We start from the raw sequence: 20,637 nt of genomic DNA, 5'->3' as shown, positions 1-20,637 counted from the left end.
CGTGGGGCAGCCCCACGTCCCCCCACCCCTCGGCACCCACCCACGATCTCGCGGATGGTGACGGGTTGAGCCAGGGTGGCCGGGGGGCTCTTGCCCGCGATGTTGACCCCGATGACGCGGAACAGGAGCTTCTCGCCCGTGGGGAGCCCCCGAACCGTGAACCCGCAGCGCTCCACCAGCTCCGTGTTGGCCGGGACCCACGCGTCACCTCGGGGCGGGGGGGGGAAGAAAAAGGGGGGGGCGGGTGAGGTTATGGGGGGGACGTGGGGCTGGCGGGGCAGGAGGGAGTTGGGGGCACGAGGTTGGGGGCAATGGGTGTGGGGTTGGGGGGCAATAGGGGTTGGGGGGCAATGGATGTGGGGTTGGGGGGCAATAGGGGTTGGGGGGCAATGGATGTGGGGTTGGGGGGCAATGGGTGTGGGGTTGGGGGGCAATAGGGGTTGGGGGGCAATGGGTGTGGGGTTGGGGGGCAATAGGGGTTGGGGGGCAATGGATGTGGGGTTGGGGGGCAATGGGTGTGGGGTTGGGGGGCAATAGGGGTTGGGGGGCAATGGATGTGGGGTTGGGGGGCAATGGGTGTGGGGTTGGGGGGCAATAGGGGTTGGGGGGCAATGGATGTGGGGTTGGGGGGCAATAGGGGTTGGGGGGCAATGGATGTGGGGTTGGGGGGCAATGGATGTGGGGTTGGGGGGCAATGGGTGTGGGGTTGGGGGGCAATAGGGGTTGGGGGGCAATGGGTGTGGGGTTGGGGGGCAATAGGGGTTGGGGGGCAATGGATGTGGGGTTGGGGGGCAATAGGGGTTGGGGGGCAATGGGTGTGGGGTTGGGGGGCAATGGATGTGGGGTTGGGGGGCAATAGGGGTTGGGGGGCAATAGGGGTTGGGGGGCAATGGATGTGGGGTTGGGGGGCAATAGGGGATGGGGGGCAATGGATGTGGGGTTGGGGGGCAATAGGGGTTGGGGGGCAATGGATGTGGGGTTGGGGGGCAATGGATGTGGGGTTGGGGGGCAATAGGGGTTGGGGGCAATAGGGGTTGGGGGGCAATAGGGGTTGGGGGGCAATGGATGTGGGGTTGGGGGGCAATAGGGGTTGGGGGGCAATGGGTGTGGGGTTGGGGGGCAATAGGGGTTGGGGGGCAATGGATGTGGGGTTGGGGGGTCAAAAAGTTGGGGGGCAGAGGATTGGGGTCAAAAGATGTGGGGTTGGGGTCAATAGACATGGGGTTGGGGGGCAACGGGGCTTGGAGTAGGGGGGCAGAAGAGAGTTGGGGGGCAGAGGATTGGGGTCAATGGATGTGGGGTTGGGGGGCAATAGGGGTTGGGGGGCAATGGATGTGGGGTTGGGGGGCAATAGGGGTTGGGGGGCAATGGGTGTGGGGTTGGGGGGCAATAGGGGATGGGGGGCAATAGGGGTTGGGGGGCAATGGATGTGGGGTTGGGGGGCAATGGGTGTGGGGTTGGGGGGCAATAGACGTGGGGTTGGGGGGCAATGGATGTGGGGTTGGGGGGCAATAGGGGTTGGGGGGCAATGGATGTGGGGTTGGGGGGCGATAGGGGTTGGGGGGCAATAGGGGTTGGGGGGCAATAGGGGTTGGGGGGCAATAGGGGTTGGGGGGCAATGGATGTGGGGTTGGGGGGCAATAGGGGTTGGGGGGCAATGGGTGTGGGGTTGGGGGGCAATAGGGGTTGGGGGGCAATGGATGTGGGGGTTGGGGGGTCAAAAAGTTGGGGGGCAGAGGATTGGGGTCAAAAGATGTGGGGTTGGGGTCAATAGACATGGGGTTGGGGGGCAACGGGGCTTGGAGTAGGGGGGCAGAAGAGAGTTGGGGGGCAGAGGATTGGGGTCAATGGATGTGGGGTTGGGGGGCAATAGGGGTTGGGGGGCAATGGATGTGGGGTTGGGGGGCAATAGGGGTTGGGGGGCAATAGGGGTTGGGGGGCAATAGGGGTTGGGGGGCAATGGATGTGGGGTTGGGGGGCAACGGGGCTTGGGGTTGGGGTTCAGGAGAGAGTTGGGGGGCGCAGAGTTGGGGCTCAATATCCATATTCTGGGTCCTCCCCCCACCTGGATTTTGGGGTCCCTCCCGGTTTTGGGGTCCCCCCCACCCACCCCCTTCAGAACTCCCCCAGGTCCCCATTGAGGCCTCCTAGTCTGGGTCCCCTCTGGCTTCTGGGGTCCCCCTTGGATTTTGGGTTCCCCACTGGATTTTGGGGTCCCCCCTAGGTTTTGGGGTCCCCCTCCAGCTTTCGGGGTCCCCCCAATTTCAAGCCCCCCCCTCCTCCCTCCAGAACTCCCCCAGGTCCCCATTGATGCCTCCTAGTCTGGGTCCCTCCTGGCTTCTGGGTTCCCTGCTGGATTTTGGGGTCCCCCCCGGGTTTTGGGGTCCCCCCCGGGTTTTGGGGTCCCCCCACTCACTGCCCTCCTTGCAGTACTCCACCAGGTAGCCGTCGATGCCGCCTGCGCCCACGCGCTCGGGCGGGCGCCACTTGAGGGTGGCCGTGGTGTCCGTCACGTCCTCCAGCACCAGGTGGGTCGGCTCGCTCGTGGGGGCTGCGGGACCCCAAAAATCAACCCCGGAACCCCAAAAATCACGTCCGGAACCCCAAAAATCACCCCCGGAACCTCAAAAATCACCTCCAGGACCTCAAAAATCACCACTGGAAGCCTCAAAACCACCTTCAGGACCACGAGAACCGCGCTCAGAACCTCAAAAATCACCCACAGAATCCCAAACCCAACCATGGAACCCCAAAAATCAACCCCGGAACCCCAAAAATCACACCCAGGAGCCCAAAATCAACACTAGAACCCCAAAAATCACCCCTGGAACCTCAAAAATCACCTCCAGGACCTCAAAAATCACCACTAGAAGCCTCAAAACCACTTCCAGAACCACCAAAACCACACTCAGAACTTCAAAAATCACCCACAGAATCCCAAACCCAACTATGGAACCCCAAAAATCACACCCAGAACCCCAAAAATCACACCCAGGAACGCAAAATCAACACCAGAACCCCAAAAATCACCTCCAGAACCTCAAAAATCACCACTAGAAGCCTCAAAACCACCTCCAGGACCACGAGAACCGCACTCAGAACCTCAAAAATCACCCACAGAATCCCAAACCCAACCATGGAACCCCAAAAATCACACCCAGAAACCCAAAAATCACCCCTGGAACCTCAAAAATCACCTCCAGAACCTCAAAAATTACCACTAGAAGCCTCAAAACCACTTCCAGAACCACCAAAACCACACTCAGAACTTCAAAATCACCCACAGAATCCCAAACCCAACCATGGAACCCCAAAAATCAACCCCAGAACCCCAAAAATCACACCCAGAACCCCAAAAATCACACCCAGGAACCCAAAATCAACACCAGAACCCCAAAAATCAACACCAGAACCCCAAAAATCACCTCCAGGACCTCAAAAATCACCACTGGAAGCCTCAAAACCACCTTCAGGACCACGAGAACCGCGATCAGAACCTCAAAAATCACCCACAGAATCCCAAACCCAACCATGGAACCCCAAAAATCAACCCCGGAACCCCAAAAATCACACCCAGGAGCCCAAAATCAACACCAGAACCCCCAAAATCACAAGTTGACCATCTCATAGAGCCCCCACGCCACCCAGGACCTCCCAGATGCCCCCCAGGACCCCCCAAATCTCCTCTTCGACCCCCAGGAACCCCCAACCTCCCCAAAACCTCCGTCAATGACCACAGACTGGAAGACGCCAACCACGTTGATGGCCAAGTTGACCATCTCGTAGAGCCTCCACCCCACCCAGGACCCCCCAGATGCCCCCCAGGATCCCCCAGATGCCCCCCAGCCCCCCCAAATCTATTATTTACCCCCCCAGGACCCCCCAAACTCTCCAGATACTCCTCATGCCCCATCAATGACCGCAGACTGGAAGACGCCAACGGCCTTGATGGCCAAGTTGACCATCTCGTAGAGCCCCCACGCCACCCAGGACCCCCCAGATGCCCCCCAGGACCCCCCAAATGCCCCCCCAGGACCCCCAAAGCCCCTCAAGTCTCCTCTTCACCCCCCCAGGACCCCCTTGTCCCCATCAATGACCACAGACTGGAAGACGCCAACCACGTTGATGGCCAAGTTGACCATCTCGTAGAGCCTCCACCCCACCCAGGACCCCCCAGATGCCCTCCAGGACCCCCCAGATGCCCCCAGACCCCCCAAATCTCCTCTTTGACCCCCCCAGGACCCCCCAAACTCTCCAGATCCTCCTCATGCCCCATCAATGACCGCAGACTGGAAGACGCCAACAGCCTTGATGGCCAAGTTGACCATCTCGTAGAGCCCCCACCCCGCCCAGGACCCCCCAGATGCCCCCCAGGACCCCCCAAATGCCCCCCAGCCCCCCCAAATCTCCTCTTTGCCCCCCCAGGACCCCTAACCTCCCCATCACCCATCAATAACCATGAAGAACTGGAAGACGCCAACCACGTTGATGGCCAAGTTGACCATCTCATAGAGCCCCCACCCCGCCCAGGACCCCCCAGATGCCCCCCAAGACCCCCCAAATGCCCCCCAGGACCCCCCAAATCTCCTCTTCACCCCCCCAGGACCCCCTTGTCCCCATCAATGACCACAGACTGGAAGACGCCAACCACGTTGATGGCCACGTTGACCATCTCGTAGAGCCCCCACCCCGCCCAGGACCCCCCAGATGCCCCCCAGGACCCCCCAAATGCCCCCCCGGCCCCCCCAGAAGCCCCCCCGGCCCGTACCGATGGGCATGAAGGGCTGGGTGTTGTGGCTGGGCTGGGAGACGCCGATGGCGTTGACGGCGAAGACCCTCATCTCGTAGAGGACGCCCTCGATCATGCGCGTCGACTCGAAGGTGGTGGCCACGTGCACCTCGAAGTTGAGCTTCATCCAGCGCATCGAGCCCTTCTTCTTCCTCTCCACCAGGTACCCTGGGACCAGGGGGACCCCCAGGGGGACACGTGAGGGGGGCGGGGACACCGGGGGGGACGTCATCAGGGGGATGGGGGACAGCAGGGGGACAGCAGAGGACACCAGGGGACACCAGGGGGACATCAGGGGACACATGAGGGATGGGGGACACCAGGGGGACACCAGGGGACACAAGGGGACACGAGGGGGACACGAGGGGACACAAGGAGATGCCAGGGGACATCAAGGGGACACCAGGAGACACTAGGGGGACACCAGGGGGACACCAGGAGAACATCAGAGGACACAAGGAGACACCAGGGGGACACCAAGGGGACACCAAGGGGACATCAGGGGGACACTGGGGACACAAGGGGACACCAGGGGGACACGAGGGGGGCACGAGTGGGATAGGGGACACCAGGGGGACACCAGGGGGACACGTGTGGGATGGGGGACACCAGGGGGACACCAAGGGGACATCAGGGGGACACAAGGGGACACAAGGGGACACCAGGGGGACACGAGGGGGGCACAAGTGGGATAGGGGACACCAGGGGGACACTGGAGACACAAGGGGACACGAGGGGGACACCAGGGGGACACATGTGGGATGGGGGACACCAGGGGGACATGAGGGGGACATGAGGAGACACTAGGGGGACACCAGAGGGACACCAGGGGACACAAGGAGACACCAAGGGGACACTTGGGGAAGATCAGGGGACACCAGGAGACACCGGGGGACACCGGGGGACACCAGGAGGACTCCAGGGGACACAAGGAGACACCAAGGGGGACACCATGGGGACACCATGGGGACACCAGGGGAATGGAGGACACGAGGGGGACAGAAGGGGACACCAGGGGAGAGCAGGGGGACAGCAGGAGACACTAGGGGACACCAGGGGACAGCAGGGGGACAGCAGGGGACACTAGGGGGACACCAGGGGGACACCAGGGGGACACGTGAGGGATGGGGGACACCAGGGGGATACCAGGGGGACACCAGGGGACATCAAGGGGACATGAGGGGCATACCAGGGGACACAAGGAGACACCAGGGGACACCAGGAGGACACCAGGGGACATCAGGGGACACAAGGGGACACCGGGGGGACACCAGAGGACACCAGGGGACACTGGGGGACACCAAGGGGACATCAGAGGGATGGGGGACATGAGGGGGACACGAGGGGACACCAGGAGGACACGAGGGGACACCAGGAGGACAGCAGGGGAACAGCAGGGGACACCAGGGGACACTGGGGGACAGCAGGGGGACACGTGAGGGATGGGGGACAGCAGGGGGACAGCAGGGGACACGGCAGGTCTCACCGGTGACCGGCTGTCCCCCGTCGTACTTCGGGGGGTCCCAGACCAGGGTGGCCCAGTCCTCGCCGACCGCGGTGACACGAACGGCCTCGGGGGGGTCGGGGACGTCTAGGGGACACGTGGGGACACGTGGGGACACGCAGCTCCTGGTCCCCGTGTCCCCAGGTCCCCAGCTCCTCGTGCCCGTGTCCCCTCACTCCACGTCCCCATGTCCCCAGCCCCATTCTTGTGTCCCCAGCTCCATGTCCCTTTGTCCCCAGCTCCATGTCCCTGTGTCCCCCTGTCCCCATGACCCAGCCCCATTCTTGTGACCCCAGCTCCATGTCCCCATGTCCCCTTGTCCCTATCTGCATGTCCCCATGTCCCCATATCCCCAAGTCCCCATGTCCCCCTGTCCCCATGTCCCCATATCCCCAAGTCCCCCTGTCCCCATGTCCCCATGTCCCCATATCCCCATGTCCCCATGTCCCCATGTCCCCCTGTCCCCCTGTCCCCCTGTCCCCATGTCCCCCTGTCCCCCTGTCCCCATGTCCCCCTGTCCCCATGTCCCCCTGTCCCCCTGTCCCCCTGTCCCCACGTCCCCATGTCCCCCTGTCCCCATCCCCACGTCCCCGTGTCCCCATGTCCCCTTGTCCCCACGTCCCCTTGTCCCCATATCCCCATATCCCCATGTCCCCACGACTCATCCCTGTGTCCCCATGTCCCCAGCCCCATTTTTGTGTCCCCAGCTCCACGTCCCCATGTCCCATTGTCCCCATCCCCGTGTCCCCATGTCCCCCTATCTCCATGTCCCCTTGCCCCTGTGTCCCCATGTCCCCATATCCCCATGTCCCCATGTCCCCATGTCCCCCTGTCCCCATATCCCCATGTCCCCATGTCCCCATATCCCCATGTCCCCATGTCCCCATATCCCCATGTCCCCATGTCCCCATGTCCCCCTGTCCCCATGTCCCCATGTCCCCCTGTCCCCCTGTCCCCATGTCCCCATGTCCCCATGTCCCCATGTCCCCATGTCCCCCTGTCCCCATGTCCCCATGTCCCCATATCCCCATGTCCCCATGTCCCCCTGTCCCCATGTCCCCATGTCCCCATGTCCCCATGTCCCCATGTCCCCCTGTCCCCATGTCCCCATCCCCATGTCCCCATGTCCCCACGTCCTCATGTCCCCATCCCCGTGTCCCCGTGTCCCCTCCGTACCGACGACCTTGAGGAAGATGGTGGCGGTGTCCTCGCCCACGGGGTTGGTGACGCGGATGGTGTAACGTCCCTCGTCCCCGCGCTCGGCGCTCTCGATGACGAAGCTGCTCAGCTCCTTCTGCTCCTGCAGGTGAGCCCGGCCCTCCTGCGCCGAGAACACCTGGGGACACGGGGACATTGGGGACATTGGGGACATGGAGGTCATTGGGGACATGGGGACATTGAAGACATTGGGGACACGTCAAGGGGACAAGGGCATTGGGGACATTGGGGACATTGGGGATATGGGGGACATGGGGACATTGAAGACATTGGGGACCTGCCAAGGGGACAAGGACATTGGGGACATTGGGACATTGGGGACATTGAGGACATTGGGGACATGGGGGACATGGGGATCATTGGGGACATGGGGGACATTGGGGATCATTAGGGACATGGGGGACATGGGGGACATTGGGATCATGGGGGACATGGGGACACTGAAGACATTGGGGACACGTCAAGGGGACAAGGGCATTGGGGTCATTGGGGACATTGGGATATTGGGGATCTTGGGGACATTGGGGACATTGAAGACATTGGGAACACGTCAGAGGGACAAGGGCATTGGGGACATTGGGGACATTGGGGACATGGGGACATGGGGGACATGTCAAGGGGACAAGGACATTGGGGATATGGGGGACATGGGCATCATTGGGGACATTGGGGGCATTGGGGACATGGGGACATTGAAGACATTGGGGACACGTCAAGGGGAGAAGGACATTGGGGACATTGGGGGCATTGGGGACATGGGGACATTGAAGACATTGGGGACACGTCAAGGGGACAAGGACATTGGGGTCATTGGGGGCATTGGGGACATGGGGACATTGAAGACATTGGGGACACATCAAGGGGACAAGGACATTGGGGTCATTGGGGACATTGGGGACATTGAAGACATTGGGGACACGTCAAGGGGAGAAGGACATTGGGGACATTGGGGACATTGGGGACATTGAGGACATTGGCGGCATGAGGGGACAGGGACACATCGGAGGGACAAGGACATTGGGGACATGTCAAGGGGACAAGGGCATTGGGGTCATTGGGGACATTGGGGACATTGGGGACATTGGGGACATGTCAGAGGGACAAGGGCATTGGGGACATTGGGGGCATTGGGGACATGGGGACATTGAAGACATTGGGGACACGTCAAGGGGACAAGGACATTGGGGTCATTGGGGGCATTGGGGACATGGGGGACATTGGCGGCATGAGGGGACAGGGACACATCGGAGGGACAAGGACATTGGGGACATGTCAAGGGGACAAGGGCATTGGGGTCATTGGGGACATTGGGGACATTGAAGACATTGGGGACATGTCAAGGGGACAAGGGCATTGGGGACATTGGGGACATTGGGGATATGGGGGACATGGGGACATTGAAGACATTGGGGACCTGCCAAGGGGACAAGGACATTGGGGACATTGGGACATTGGGGACATTGAGGACATTGGGGGCATGGGGGACATGGGGATCATTGGGGACATGGGGGACATTGGGGATCATTAGGGACATGGGGGACATGGGGACATTGGGATCATGGGGGACATGGGGACACTGAAGACATTGGGGACACGTCAAGGGGACAAGGGCATTGGGGTCATTGGGGACATTGGGATATTGGGGATCTTGGGGACATTGGGGACATTGAAGACATTGGGAACACGTCAGAGGGACAAGGGCATTGGGGACATTGGGGACATTGGGGACATGGGGACATGGGGGACATGTCAAGGGGACAAGGACATTGGGGATATGGGGGACATGGGCATCATTGGGGACATTGGGGGCATTGGGGACATGGGGACATTGAAGACATTGGGGACACGTCAAGGGGAGAAGGACATTGGGGACATTGGGGGCATTGGGGACATGGGGACATTGAAGACATTGGGGACACGTCAAGGGGACAAGGACATTGGGGTCATTGGGGGCATTGGGGACATGGGGACATTGAAGACATTGGGGACACGTCAAGGGGACAAGGACATTGGGGTCATTGGGGACATTGGGGACATTGAAGACATTGGGGACACGTCAAGGGGAGAAGGACATTGGGGACATTGGGGACATTGGGGACATTGAGGACATTGGCGGCATGAGGGGACAGGGACACATCGGAGGGACAAGGACATTGGGGACATGTCAAGGGGACAAGGGCATTGGGGTCATTGGGGACATTGGGGACATTGGGGACATTGGGGACATGTCAGAGGGACAAGGGCATTGGGGACATTGGGGGCATTGGGGACATGGGGACATTGAAGACATTGGGGACACGTCAAGGGGACAAGGACATTGGGGTCATTGGGGGCATTGGGGACATGGGGGACATTGGCGGCATGAGGGGACAGGGACACATCGGAGGGACAAGGACATTGGGGACATGTCAAGGGGACAAGGGCATTGGGGTCATTGGGGACATTGGGGACATTGAAGACATTGGGGACATGTCAAGGGGACAAGGGCATTGGGGACATTGGGGACATTGGGGATATGGGGGACATGGGGACATTGAAGACATTGGGGACCTGCCAAGGGGACAAGGACATTGGGGACATTGGGACATTGGGGACATTGAGGACATTGGGGGCATGGGGGACATGGGGATCATTGGGGACATGGGGGACATTGGGATCATGGGGGACATGGGGACACTGAAGACATTGGGGACACGTCAAGGGGACAAGGGCATTGGGGTCATTGGGGACATTGGGATATTGGGGATCTTGGGGACATTGGGGACATTGAAGACATTGGGAACACGTCAGAGGGACAAGGGCATTGGGGACATTGGGGACATTGGGGACATTGGGGACATGGGGACATGGGGGACATGTCAAGGGGACAAGGACATTGGGGATATGGGGGACATGGGCATCATTGGGGACATTGGGGGCATTGGGGACATGGGGACATTGAAGACATTGGGGACACGTCAAGGGGAGAAGGACATTGGGGTCATTGGGGGCATTGGGGACATGGGGACATGGGGACATTGGGGACACGTCAAGGGGACAAGGACATTGGGGTCATTGGGGGCATTGGGGACATGGGGACATTGAAGACATTGGGGACACGTCAAGGGGACAAGGACATTGGGGTCATTGGGGACATTGGGGACATTGAAGACATTGGGGACACGTCAAGGGGAGAAGGACATTGGGGACATTGGGGACATTGGGGACATTGAGGACATTGGCGGCATGAGGGGACAGGGACACATCGGAGGGACAAGGACATTGGGGACATGTCAAGGGGACAAGGGCATTGGGGTCATTGGGGACATTGGGGACATTGGGGACATTGGGGACATGTCAGAGGGACAAGGGCATTGGGGACATTGGGGACATTGGGGACATTGAAGACATTGGGGACATGTCAGAGGGACAAGGGCATTGGGGACATTGGGGACATTGGGGACATTGGGGACATGTCAGAGGGACAAGGGCATTGGGGACATTGGGGACATTGGAGACACATCAGGGGGACAAGGACACTGGGGACACTGGGGACATTGGAGACATTGGAGACACGTCAGGGGGACAAGGACACTGGGGACACTGGGGACATTGGGGACACATTGGGGACACATTGGGGGGACAGAGACACTGGGGACACTGGGGACATTGGGGACATTGGGGACACATCAGGGGGACAAGGACACTGGGGACACTGGGGACATTGGAGACATTGGAGACACGTCAGGGGACAAGGACACTGGGGACATGGGGGACACCGGGGGGCCAGGGGGTGACAGGGGGTGACAGGGGGTGACAGGGGGTGACAGGGGGTGACAGGGGGTGACACGGGGTGACAGGGGGGGACCTGGTCTCCCTTCATCCAGGTGACGGTGGGGGCGGGCTCCCCCGAGATGGGGACGTCGAGGCGCAGCTTGTTCCCGGCCACCACGACCAGCGTGTTCTCGGCCGCCGCCCCCGAGCAGTCCAGGTGGATCTTGGGGGGCTCTGGGGGGGACACGGACCCTCAGCCCCCGCAGCAGCCCCCCCGGGGGGTCCCCGATGTCTCCAACAGCTCAGGGGGGTCCCCGACTTCTCCAAGAGCCTCATGGGGGGTCCCCGACCTCTCCAAGAGCCTCAGGGGGGTCCCCGACCTCTCCAGGAGCCTCATGGGGGTCCCCGACCTCTCCAAGAGCCTCATGGGGGTCCCCGACTTCTCCAAGAGCCTCATGGGGGGTCCCCGACCTCTCCAAGAGCCCCATGGGGGTCCCCGACTTCTCCAAGAGCTCATGGGGGTCCCCGACTTCTCCAAGAGCCCCATGGGGGTCCCCGACTTCTCCAAGAGCTCATGGGGGGCTCCGACCTCTCCAAGAGCTCATGGGGGTCCCCGACTTCTCCAAGAGCTCATGGGGGGCTCCGACCTCTCCAAGAGCCTCATGGGGGTCCCCGACTTCTCCAAGAGCTCATGGGGGTCCCCGACTTCTCCAAGAGCTCATGGGGGGCTCCGACCTCTCCAAGAGCCTCATGGGGGTCCCCGACTTCTCCAAGAGCTCATGGGGGGCTCCGACCTCTCCAAGAGCTCATGGGGGGCTCCGACCTCTCCAAGAGCTCGTGGGGGTCCCCGACCTCTCCAAGAGCCTCATGGGGGTCCCCGACCTCTCCAAGAGCCTCATGGGGGGCTCCGACCTCTCCAAGAGCCCCATGGGGGTCCCCGACCTCTCCAAGAGCCTCATGGGGGGCTCCAACCTCTCCAAGAGCCTCATGGGGGTCCCCGACCTCTCCAAGAGCCTCATGGGGGGCTCCAACCCTCAGCCCCCCCCCCCCATCCCCCCCCCCCATTCTCCATCGCTGCCCCCCGAGAGGTCCAGGTGGATCTTGGGGGGCCCTGGGGGGGTCTCAGGAGCCCCCCCCCCCCCCCCATCGTGACCCCCCCCCAGCGCTCACCTTGCTTGGGGACGTACTCCACCTTGATCTCTATGGGGGGGGGGGGGAGGAAAGGGTTAATGGGGGGGTGGGGGGGGACCCCCAAACTGCCCCCCCAGCCCCATAAGTGCCCCCCAAGTGCCCCCCGAGTTCTCCTCAGACCCCCAAGTGCCCCCCAGACCTCCAAGTGCCCCCCAAGTGCCCCTCAAGACCCCCAAGTGTCCCCCAACCCCCCATGTTCTCAGCCCCCCAAGTCCCCCCCAGCTCCATAAGTGCCCCCCAAGTGCCCCCCCAGACCCCCAGGTGCCCCCCAACCCCCCATGTTCTCAGCCCCCCAAGTCCCCCCCAGCTCCATAAGTGCCCCCCAAGTGCCCCCCCAGACCCCCAAGTGCCCCCCAAGTGCCCCCCAAGTGCCCCCCCAGACCCCCAGGTGCCCCCTAAGTGGCCCCCAGACCCCCAGGTGCCCCCCAAGTGCCCCCCAAGTGCCCCCCCAGACCCCCAGGTGCCCCCTAAGTGGCCCCCAGACCCCCAGGTGCCCCCCAAGTGCCCCCCAAGTGCCCCCCCAGACCCCCAGGTGCCCCCTAAGTGGCCCCCAGACCCCCAGGTGCCCCCCAAGTGTCCCCAAGACCCCCAAGTGCCCCCCAGGTGCCCCCCAAGCGCCCCTCAGGTCCCCCCCAGCCCCTCAAGTGCCCTCCAGCCCCCCAAGCGGCCCCCAACCCCCCATGCTCTCAGCCCCCCAAGTGCCCCTCAGCCCCATAAGTGCCCCCCAAGTGCCCCCCCCGACCCCCAAGTGTCCCTCAAGTGCCCCCCAAGTGCCCCTCAGACCCCCAGGTGCCCCTCAAGCGCCCCCCAGGTGCCCCCCCAGACCTCCAAGTGCCCCCCAAGTGCCCCCCCAGCCCCCCAAGTGCCCCCCCCCGGCCCCCGACCGAGGAAGTTGAGCTTGGCGGAGAGCGAGAGGGCGTAGCCGTCGGGGACGAAGGTGTAATCGCCCTCGTCCTCGGGCCGCACGTCGTCGATCACCAGCTTGTGGATCCTGGGGGGACGCGGCCGTGGGGCAGGGGGCGCCCCGCACCCCATGGGGGGGCCCCCACCACCCCCCAGACCCCATAGGACGTCTCCAACCACCCCCAGACCCCATAGGACGTCTCCAACCTCCCCCAGACCCCCTAGGATGTCTCCAACCTCTTCAAGAACCTCATGGGGGTCTTCAACATCTCCAAGAGCCTCATGGGGGGCTCCGACCTCTCCAAGAGCCTCATGGGGGGCTCCGACCTCTCCAAGAGCCTCGTGGGGGTCCCCGACCTCTCCAAGAGCTCATGGGGGGCTCCGACCTCTCCAAGAGCCTCACGGGGGGCTCCGACCTCTCCAAGAGCTCATGGGGGTCCCCGACCTCTCCAAGAGCCTCATGCGGGTCCCCGACCTCTCCAAGAGCCTCATGGGGGGCTCCCACCTCTCCAAGAGCCTCATGGGGGGCTCCGACCTCTCCAAGAGCCTCGTGGGGGGCTCCAACCTCTCCAAGAACCTCATGGTGGCTCCAACGTCTCCAAGAGCCTCATGGGGGGCTCCAACCTCTCCAAGAACCTCATGGGGGGCTCCAACCTCTCCAAGAGCCCCATGGGGGGCTCCGACCTCTCCAAGAGCCCCACGGGTGTCTCCAACGTCTCCAAGAGCCTCGTGGGGGGCTCCGACCTCTCCAAGAGCCTCATGGGGGGCTCCGACCTCTCCAAGAGCCTCATGGTGGCTCCAACGTCTCCAAGAGCCCCACGGGTGTCTCCAACGTCTCCAAGAGCCTCGTGGGGGGCTCCGACCTCTCCAAGAGCCTCGTGGGGGGCTCCGACCTCTCCAAGAGCCCCATGGGGGTCTCCAACGTCTCCAAGAGCGAGGTCCTCACCTGCCGGTGTGGGAGATGTGGATGCGCTTGCTGGGTCGGACCTCGACCCCGTTCTTGAACCAGCGCCCGGTGACCTTCTCGTCGGAGACCTCGCACTTGAAGACGGCCTGTTCGGTGGCCTGGACCGTCAGGTCCGCGATGTCCTGGAGAACCTCCAGCTGCTTCTCTGGAGGGGGGCGACACGGGGAGTTGGGGGGCGCCTGGAGGCTCTGGAAGCCCAGGAACCCCCCTGAGATGCCCCCAGGGGAAACCTGGGACCTCCTGGAGGTACTTTGACCTCCAGAAAGCCCTCGAGATCCCGTCAGGAGATGCTTTGACCACACTGGAACCCCCTGAGATCCCATCAGGAGACCCTTTGACCACACTGGAACCTCCTGAGATCCCACCAGGGAAGCCCTGGGACCTCCTGGAGATCCTCTGACCCCCAGGAACCCCCTCGAGATCCCACCAGGGAATCCCTGGGACCTCCTAGAGTTCCTCTGACCCCCAGGAGCCCCTCGAGATCCCATTAGGAGACATTTTGCACCCTCAGGAACCCCCCCAAGATCCCACCAAGGGATCCCTGAGACCTCCTAGAGATCCTTTGACCTTCAGGAACCCCTTGAGATCCCACCAGGAGACACTTTGACCCCACTGGAACCTTCTGAGATCCCACGAGGGAATCCCAGGGACCTCCTAGAGATCCTCTGACCCCCAGGAACCCCTCGAGATCCCATCAGGAGACACTTTGACCCCACTGAAACCTCCTGAGATCCCATCAGGAGACCCTTTGTCCCCACTGGAACCTCCTGAGATGCCACTAGGGAACCTCTGGGACCTCCTGGAGCTCCTTTGACTCCCAGGAACGCCCTTGAGATCCCACTAGGGAACCCCTGGGACCTCCTAGAGATCCTCTGACCCCCAGGAACCCCCTCGAGATCTCATCAGGGAATCCCTGGGACCTCCTGGAGATCCTCTGACCCCCAGGAACCCCCTCAAGATCCCACCAGGGAATCTCTGGGACCTCCTAGAGATCCTCTGACCCCAAGGAACCCCCTCAAGATCCCATCAGGAGACACTTTGACCTCACTGGAACCTCCTGAGATCCCACCAGGGAAGCCCGGGGACCTCCTAGAGATCCTCTGACCCCCAGGAACCCCTCAAGATCCCATCAGGAAACACTGGAACCTCCGGAGATCCCACCGGGGCACCTCTGGGACCTCCTAGACCCGCCCCCCAGGACCTCCTGGAGACCCCCAAGCACCTCCAGGACCTCCCGGACCTCCCCTTATGGACCTTCCATCATCTCCAGGGCCTCCGAAGGGCCCCTCCGAGCCTCTCCGGGAGGTCCCAGAGGAGCTTTGGTGGGTCCCGAGGACACGAACCTTCGACGATGACCTCGGCCTCGCTCTCGCCGCCGTTGGTCATGATCTTGTAGCGCCCCGTGTCCTCCTTGACGGCCTCGTTGATGATGAGATAGTGCTTCTTGCCGTCCTTCTTGAAGCGGTACTTGAAGGTCTCCTCGCGCGTCAGCTCCACCCCGTCCTTCATCCTGGAGAGGGACACGGGGGTGGACACGGGGAGACGGACACGGGGAGAGGGACACGGGGAGAGGGACACGGGGATGGACACGGGGAGAGGGACACGGGGATGGACACGGGGAGAGGGACACGGGGAGAGGGACACAAGGAGATGGACACGGGGATGGACACGGGGAGATGGACACAAGGATGGACACGGGGATGGACATGAGGAGATGGACACGGGGATGGACACAAAGGGATGGACACAAAGGGATGGACATGGGGATGGACACGGGGATGGACACGGGGAGAGGGACACGGGGAGAGGGACACGGGGAGAGGGACACGGGGAGAGGGACACGAGGATGGACACAAAGAGATGGACACAGGGATGGACACAAAGAGATGGACACGAGGATGGACACGAGGAGATGGACACGAGGAGATGGACACGAGGAGGTGGACACGAGGAGGTGGACACGAGGAGGTGGACACGGGGATGGACACAAAGAGAGGGACACGAGGAGATGGACACAAGGAGATGGACACGGGGATGGACACGGGGAGATGGACACGGGGATGGACACGAGGGGATGGACACGAGGGGATGGACACGAGGGGATGGACACAAGGAGATGGACACAAAGATGGACACGGGGATGGACACGGGGATGGACACGAGGGGATGGACACGAGGGGATGGACACGGGGATGGACACAAAGGGATGGACACAAAGGGATGGACATGGGGATGGACACGGGGATGGACACGAGGGGATGGACACGAGGGGATGGACACGGGGAGAGGGACACGGGGAGAGGGACACAGGGAGAGGGACACGAGGATGGACACAAAGAGATGGACACAGGGATGGACACAAAGAGATGGACACGAGGATGGACACGAGGAGATGGACACGAGGATGGACACGAGGAGGTGGACACGAGGGGATGGACACGGGGAGAGGGACACGGGGAGAGGGACACGGGGAGAGGGACACGAGGAGGTGGACACGAGGAGGTGGACACGAGGAGGTGGACACGGGGATGGACACAAAGAGAGGGACACGAGGAGATGGACACAAGGAGATGGACACGGGGATGGACACGGGGAGATGGACACAAGGATGGACACGGGGATGGACATGAGGAGATGGACACGGGGATGGACACAAAGGGATGGACACAAAGGGATGGACATGGGGATGGACACGGGGATGGACACGGGGATGGACACGAGGGGATGGACACGAGGAGATGGACATGAGGAGGTGGACACGAGGAGGTGGACACGGGGATGGACACAAAGAGAGGGACACGAGATGGACACAAGGAGATGGACACGGGGATGGACACGGGGAGATGGACACAAGGATGGACACGGGGATGGACATGAGGAGATGGACACGGGGATGGACACAAAGGGATGGACATGGGGATGGACACGGGGATGGACACGGGGATGGACACGGGGAGAGGGACAGGAGGAGATGGACACAAAGAGATGGACACGAGGAGATGGACACGAGGAGATGGACACGAGGAGATGGACGCAAAGAGATGGACGCAAAGAGATGGACGCAAAGAGATGGACGCAAAGAGATGGACACAGGGATGGACACGAGGGGATGGACACGAGGGGATGGACACGAGGGGATGGACACGGGTGGTGGGTCCGTCTTCGTACCACATGACCTGGGCTCCCTCCTCGGACACCTCGGCCTCCAGGACCACGCGGTCGCCCACAAACACCTGCTGGTCATCCAGGCCCTTGGCGACGGTCACCGGGGGCTCTGGGGGGGGGGGGGACACAGGGGTCAGGGGACACCAGGTGGCCACCTGCAAGCGGCTTGAGGAGGCCCTGGGGGCCCATGGGTGGCTCTAGGTGGCCCCGGGTGGCTCTAGGTGACCCTGAGTGGCCCATGAGTGACTGTAGATGGTCCAAGGTGGCCATAGGTGGCCCCGGGGTGGCTCTAGGTGGCCCCGGGGTGGCAGTTGGTGGCTCTAGGTGGCCCCAGGGTGGCTCTGAGTGGCCCCAGGGTGGCTCTAGGTGGCCCCCGGGTGGCTCTGAGTGGCTGTTGGAGGCCTTGGGTGACTCTAGGTGGCCCCAGGTGGCCGTTGGTGGCCCCAGGGTGTGGGTTGGTGGCCCCAGGTGGCAGTTGGTGGTTCTAGGTGGCTCTAGGTGGCCTCGGGGTGGCTCTAGGTGGCTCTAGGTGGCTCTAGGTGGCCCCAGGGTGGCTCTAGGCAGCCCCGGGGAGGCTCTAGGCAGCCCCGGGGAGGCTCTAGGTGGCTCTAGGTTGCCCCGGGGTAGCTCTAGGTGGCCCTGAGCAGCTCTAGGTGGCCCTGGGGTGCCTCTAGGTGGCCCTGGGGTGGCTCTAGGAAGCCCCTGAGTGGCTCTAGGTGGCCCTGGGGTGGCTCTAGGTTGGTGGCTCTAGATGGCCCCGAGTGGCTCTAGGTGGCTCTAGGTGGCCCCGGGGTGGCTCTAGGTGGCCCTGAGTGGCTCTAGGTGGCCTTGAGTGGCTCAAGGTGGCCCTGGGGTGGCTCTAGGTGGCCCCAGGGTAGCTCTAGGTGGCCCTGGGGTGCTGGTTGGTGGGCCCAGGGTGTGGGTTGGTAGCCACAGGATGGTGGTTGGTGGCTCTAGGTGGCCCCGGGGTGGCTCTAGGTGGCCCTGAGTGGCTCTAGGTGGCCCTGGGGTGGCTCTAGGTGGCCCTGAGTGGCTCTAGGTGGCCCTGGGGTGGCTCTAGGTGGCTCTAGGTGGCCCCGGGGTGGCTCAAGTTGGCCCTGGGGTGGCTCTAGGTGGCCTTGGGGTGGCCATAGGTGGCTCTAGGTGGTCCTGGGGTGGCTGTTGGTGGCCCCGGGGTGGCTCTAGGTTGCCCCGGGGTGGCTCTAGGTGGCCCTGAGTGGCTCTAGGTGGCCCCGGGGTGGCTCTAGGTGGCTCTAGGTGGCCCTGGGGTGTGGGTTGGTAGCCGTGGGGTGGTGGTTGGTGGCCCCAGGTGGCTGTTGGTGGCTCTAGGTGGCCCCAGGGTGGCTGTTGGTGGCCCCAGGGTGGCTCTAGGTGGATCTAGGTGGCCCCGGGGTGGATCTAGGTGGCCCCGGGGTGGCTCTAGGAGGCCCCTGAGCGGCTCTAGGAGGCCGCGGGGTGGCTCTAGGTGGCTCTAGGTGGACCTGGGGTGGCTCTAGGAGGCCCCTGAGTGGCTCTAGGAGGCCCCGGGGTGGCTCTAGGTGGCCCTGAGTGGCTCTAGGTGGCCCCGGGGTGGCCATAGGTGGCTCTAGGTGGACCCGGGGTGGCCATAGGTGGCTCTAGGTGGCCCTGGGGTGTGGGTTGGTAGCCGTGGGGTGGTGGTTGGTGGCCCCAGGTGGCTGTTGGTGGCTCTAGGTGGCCCCAGGGTGGCTCTAGGTGGCTCTAGGTGGCCCCGGGGTGGCTGTTGGTGGCCCCAGGGTGGCTCTAGGTGGATCTAGGTGGCCCCGGGGTGGATCTAGGTGGCCCCGAGTGGCTCTAGGTGGCCCTGGGGTGGCCATAGGTGGCCCCGGGGTGGCTCTAGGTGGCTGTTGGTGGCCCCGGGGTGGCTGTTGGTGGCCCCAGGGTGGCTCTAGGTGGCCCCAGGGTGGCCCTGGGGTGGCTGTTGGTGGCCCCGGGGTGGCTGTTGGTGGCTCTAGATGGCCCTGGGGTGGCTGTTGGTGGCCCCAGGGTGGCTCTAGGTGGATCTAGGTGGCCCCGGGGTGGCTCTAGGTGGCCCCGGGGTGGCTGTTGGTGGCCCCAGGGTGGCTCTAGGTGGATCTAGGTGGCCCCGGGGTGGCTCTAGGTGGCCCCGGGGTGGCTGTTGGTGGCCCCAGGGTGGCTCTAGGTGGATCTAGGTGGCCCCGGGGTGGATCTAGGTGGCCCTGGGGTGGCCATAGGTGGCCCCGGGGTGGCTGTTGGTGGCCCCAGGGTGGCTCTAGGTGGATCTAGGTGGCCCCGGGGTGGATCTAGGTGGCCCCGAGTGGCTCTAGGTGGCCCCGGGGTGGCCATAGGTGGCTCTGAGTAGCTCTAGGTGGCCCCGGGGTGGCTGTTGGTGGCTCTAGGTGGCCCTGGGGTGGCCACAGGTGGCTCTGAGTAGCTCTAGGTGGCCCCGGGGTGGCTCTAGGTGGCTCTAGGTGGCCCTGGGGTGTGGGTTGGTAGCCGTGGGGTGGTGGTTGGTGGCCCCAGGTGGCTGTTGGTGGCTCTAGGTGGCCCCGGGGTGGCTGTTGGTGGCTCTAGGTGGCCCTGGGGTGGCTGTTGGTGGCCCCGGGGTGGCAGTTGGTGGCCCCGGGGGGTCGCCCACCCTTGACGAAGACCTCGGTGAAGCATTTCTCGTCGTTGACGCGACACTCGTAGGCGGCGTCGTCGGCCAAGGAGCATTTGTGGATGGTGAGGATGCGCTTGAGCCCCACGTTCTCGAACACGTACCTGGGGGGGGGGACACGGTATTGAGGGGGGGGGGGCCCAGCACCCCAAAACCCACCCCCACAGGGACCCCCCAGCCCCCCAACCCCCCTGTACAGCTACCCCCAGACCCCCATAGCACCCCCCCAGCACCCCAAAACCCCCCTCCAGGGACCCCCCCCAGAACCTCCCTGTACAGCCACCTCCAGACCCCCCCAGCACCCCAGAACCCCCCCAGGACCCCCCAGCCCCCCAGAACCCCCCTGTACACCCACTCCCAGCCCCCCCAAAACCCCATAGCCCCCCCCCCAGCACCCCAGAACTCCCCCCAGGACCCCCCAGCCCCCCCAAACCCCCCTGCACAGCCACTTCCAGCCCCCCCAGACCCCTAGAGCCCCTCCCAGCACCCCAGAACCCCCCCAGGACCCC

The 20,637-nt window shown here is 63.2% G+C and overlaps 1 protein-coding gene across 1 annotated transcript in view; it reads right to left on the bottom strand.

Moving 5' to 3' along the window:
• MYBPC2 (myosin binding protein C2) overlaps nucleotides 1-20,327 on the bottom strand; it is a gene marked incomplete at its 5' end in the record, with an annotated part of 38,307 nt that extends 17,980 nt beyond the window's left edge. The window contains 12 exons of the mRNA XM_069883081.1: nucleotides 41-208; nucleotides 2,417-2,551; nucleotides 4,769-4,957; nucleotides 6,276-6,380; nucleotides 7,470-7,629; nucleotides 11,359-11,498; nucleotides 12,435-12,464; nucleotides 13,340-13,446; nucleotides 14,305-14,470; nucleotides 15,669-15,835; nucleotides 17,494-17,599; nucleotides 20,108-20,327. Of these exons, the coding sequence (XP_069739182.1) occupies nucleotides 41-208; nucleotides 2,417-2,551; nucleotides 4,769-4,957; nucleotides 6,276-6,380; nucleotides 7,470-7,629; nucleotides 11,359-11,498; nucleotides 12,435-12,464; nucleotides 13,340-13,446; nucleotides 14,305-14,470; nucleotides 15,669-15,835; nucleotides 17,494-17,599; nucleotides 20,108-20,327 (1,693 nt within the window). The remainder of the gene's footprint in view (nucleotides 1-40; nucleotides 209-2,416; nucleotides 2,552-4,768; nucleotides 4,958-6,275; nucleotides 6,381-7,469; nucleotides 7,630-11,358; nucleotides 11,499-12,434; nucleotides 12,465-13,339; nucleotides 13,447-14,304; nucleotides 14,471-15,668; nucleotides 15,836-17,493; nucleotides 17,600-20,107) is intronic.
• Nucleotides 20,328-20,637: the final 310 nt, after the last annotated feature.

The sequence above is a fragment of the Phaenicophaeus curvirostris genome, unplaced genomic scaffold (assembly GCF_032191515.1).
Source record: "Phaenicophaeus curvirostris isolate KB17595 unplaced genomic scaffold, BPBGC_Pcur_1.0 scaffold_543, whole genome shotgun sequence".
In the NCBI taxonomy this organism is placed as follows: domain Eukaryota; kingdom Metazoa; phylum Chordata; class Aves; order Cuculiformes; family Cuculidae; genus Phaenicophaeus; species Phaenicophaeus curvirostris.
Note: the sequence above shows the minus strand (reverse complement) of the source record. Positions and strands in the feature narration are given on the sequence as shown.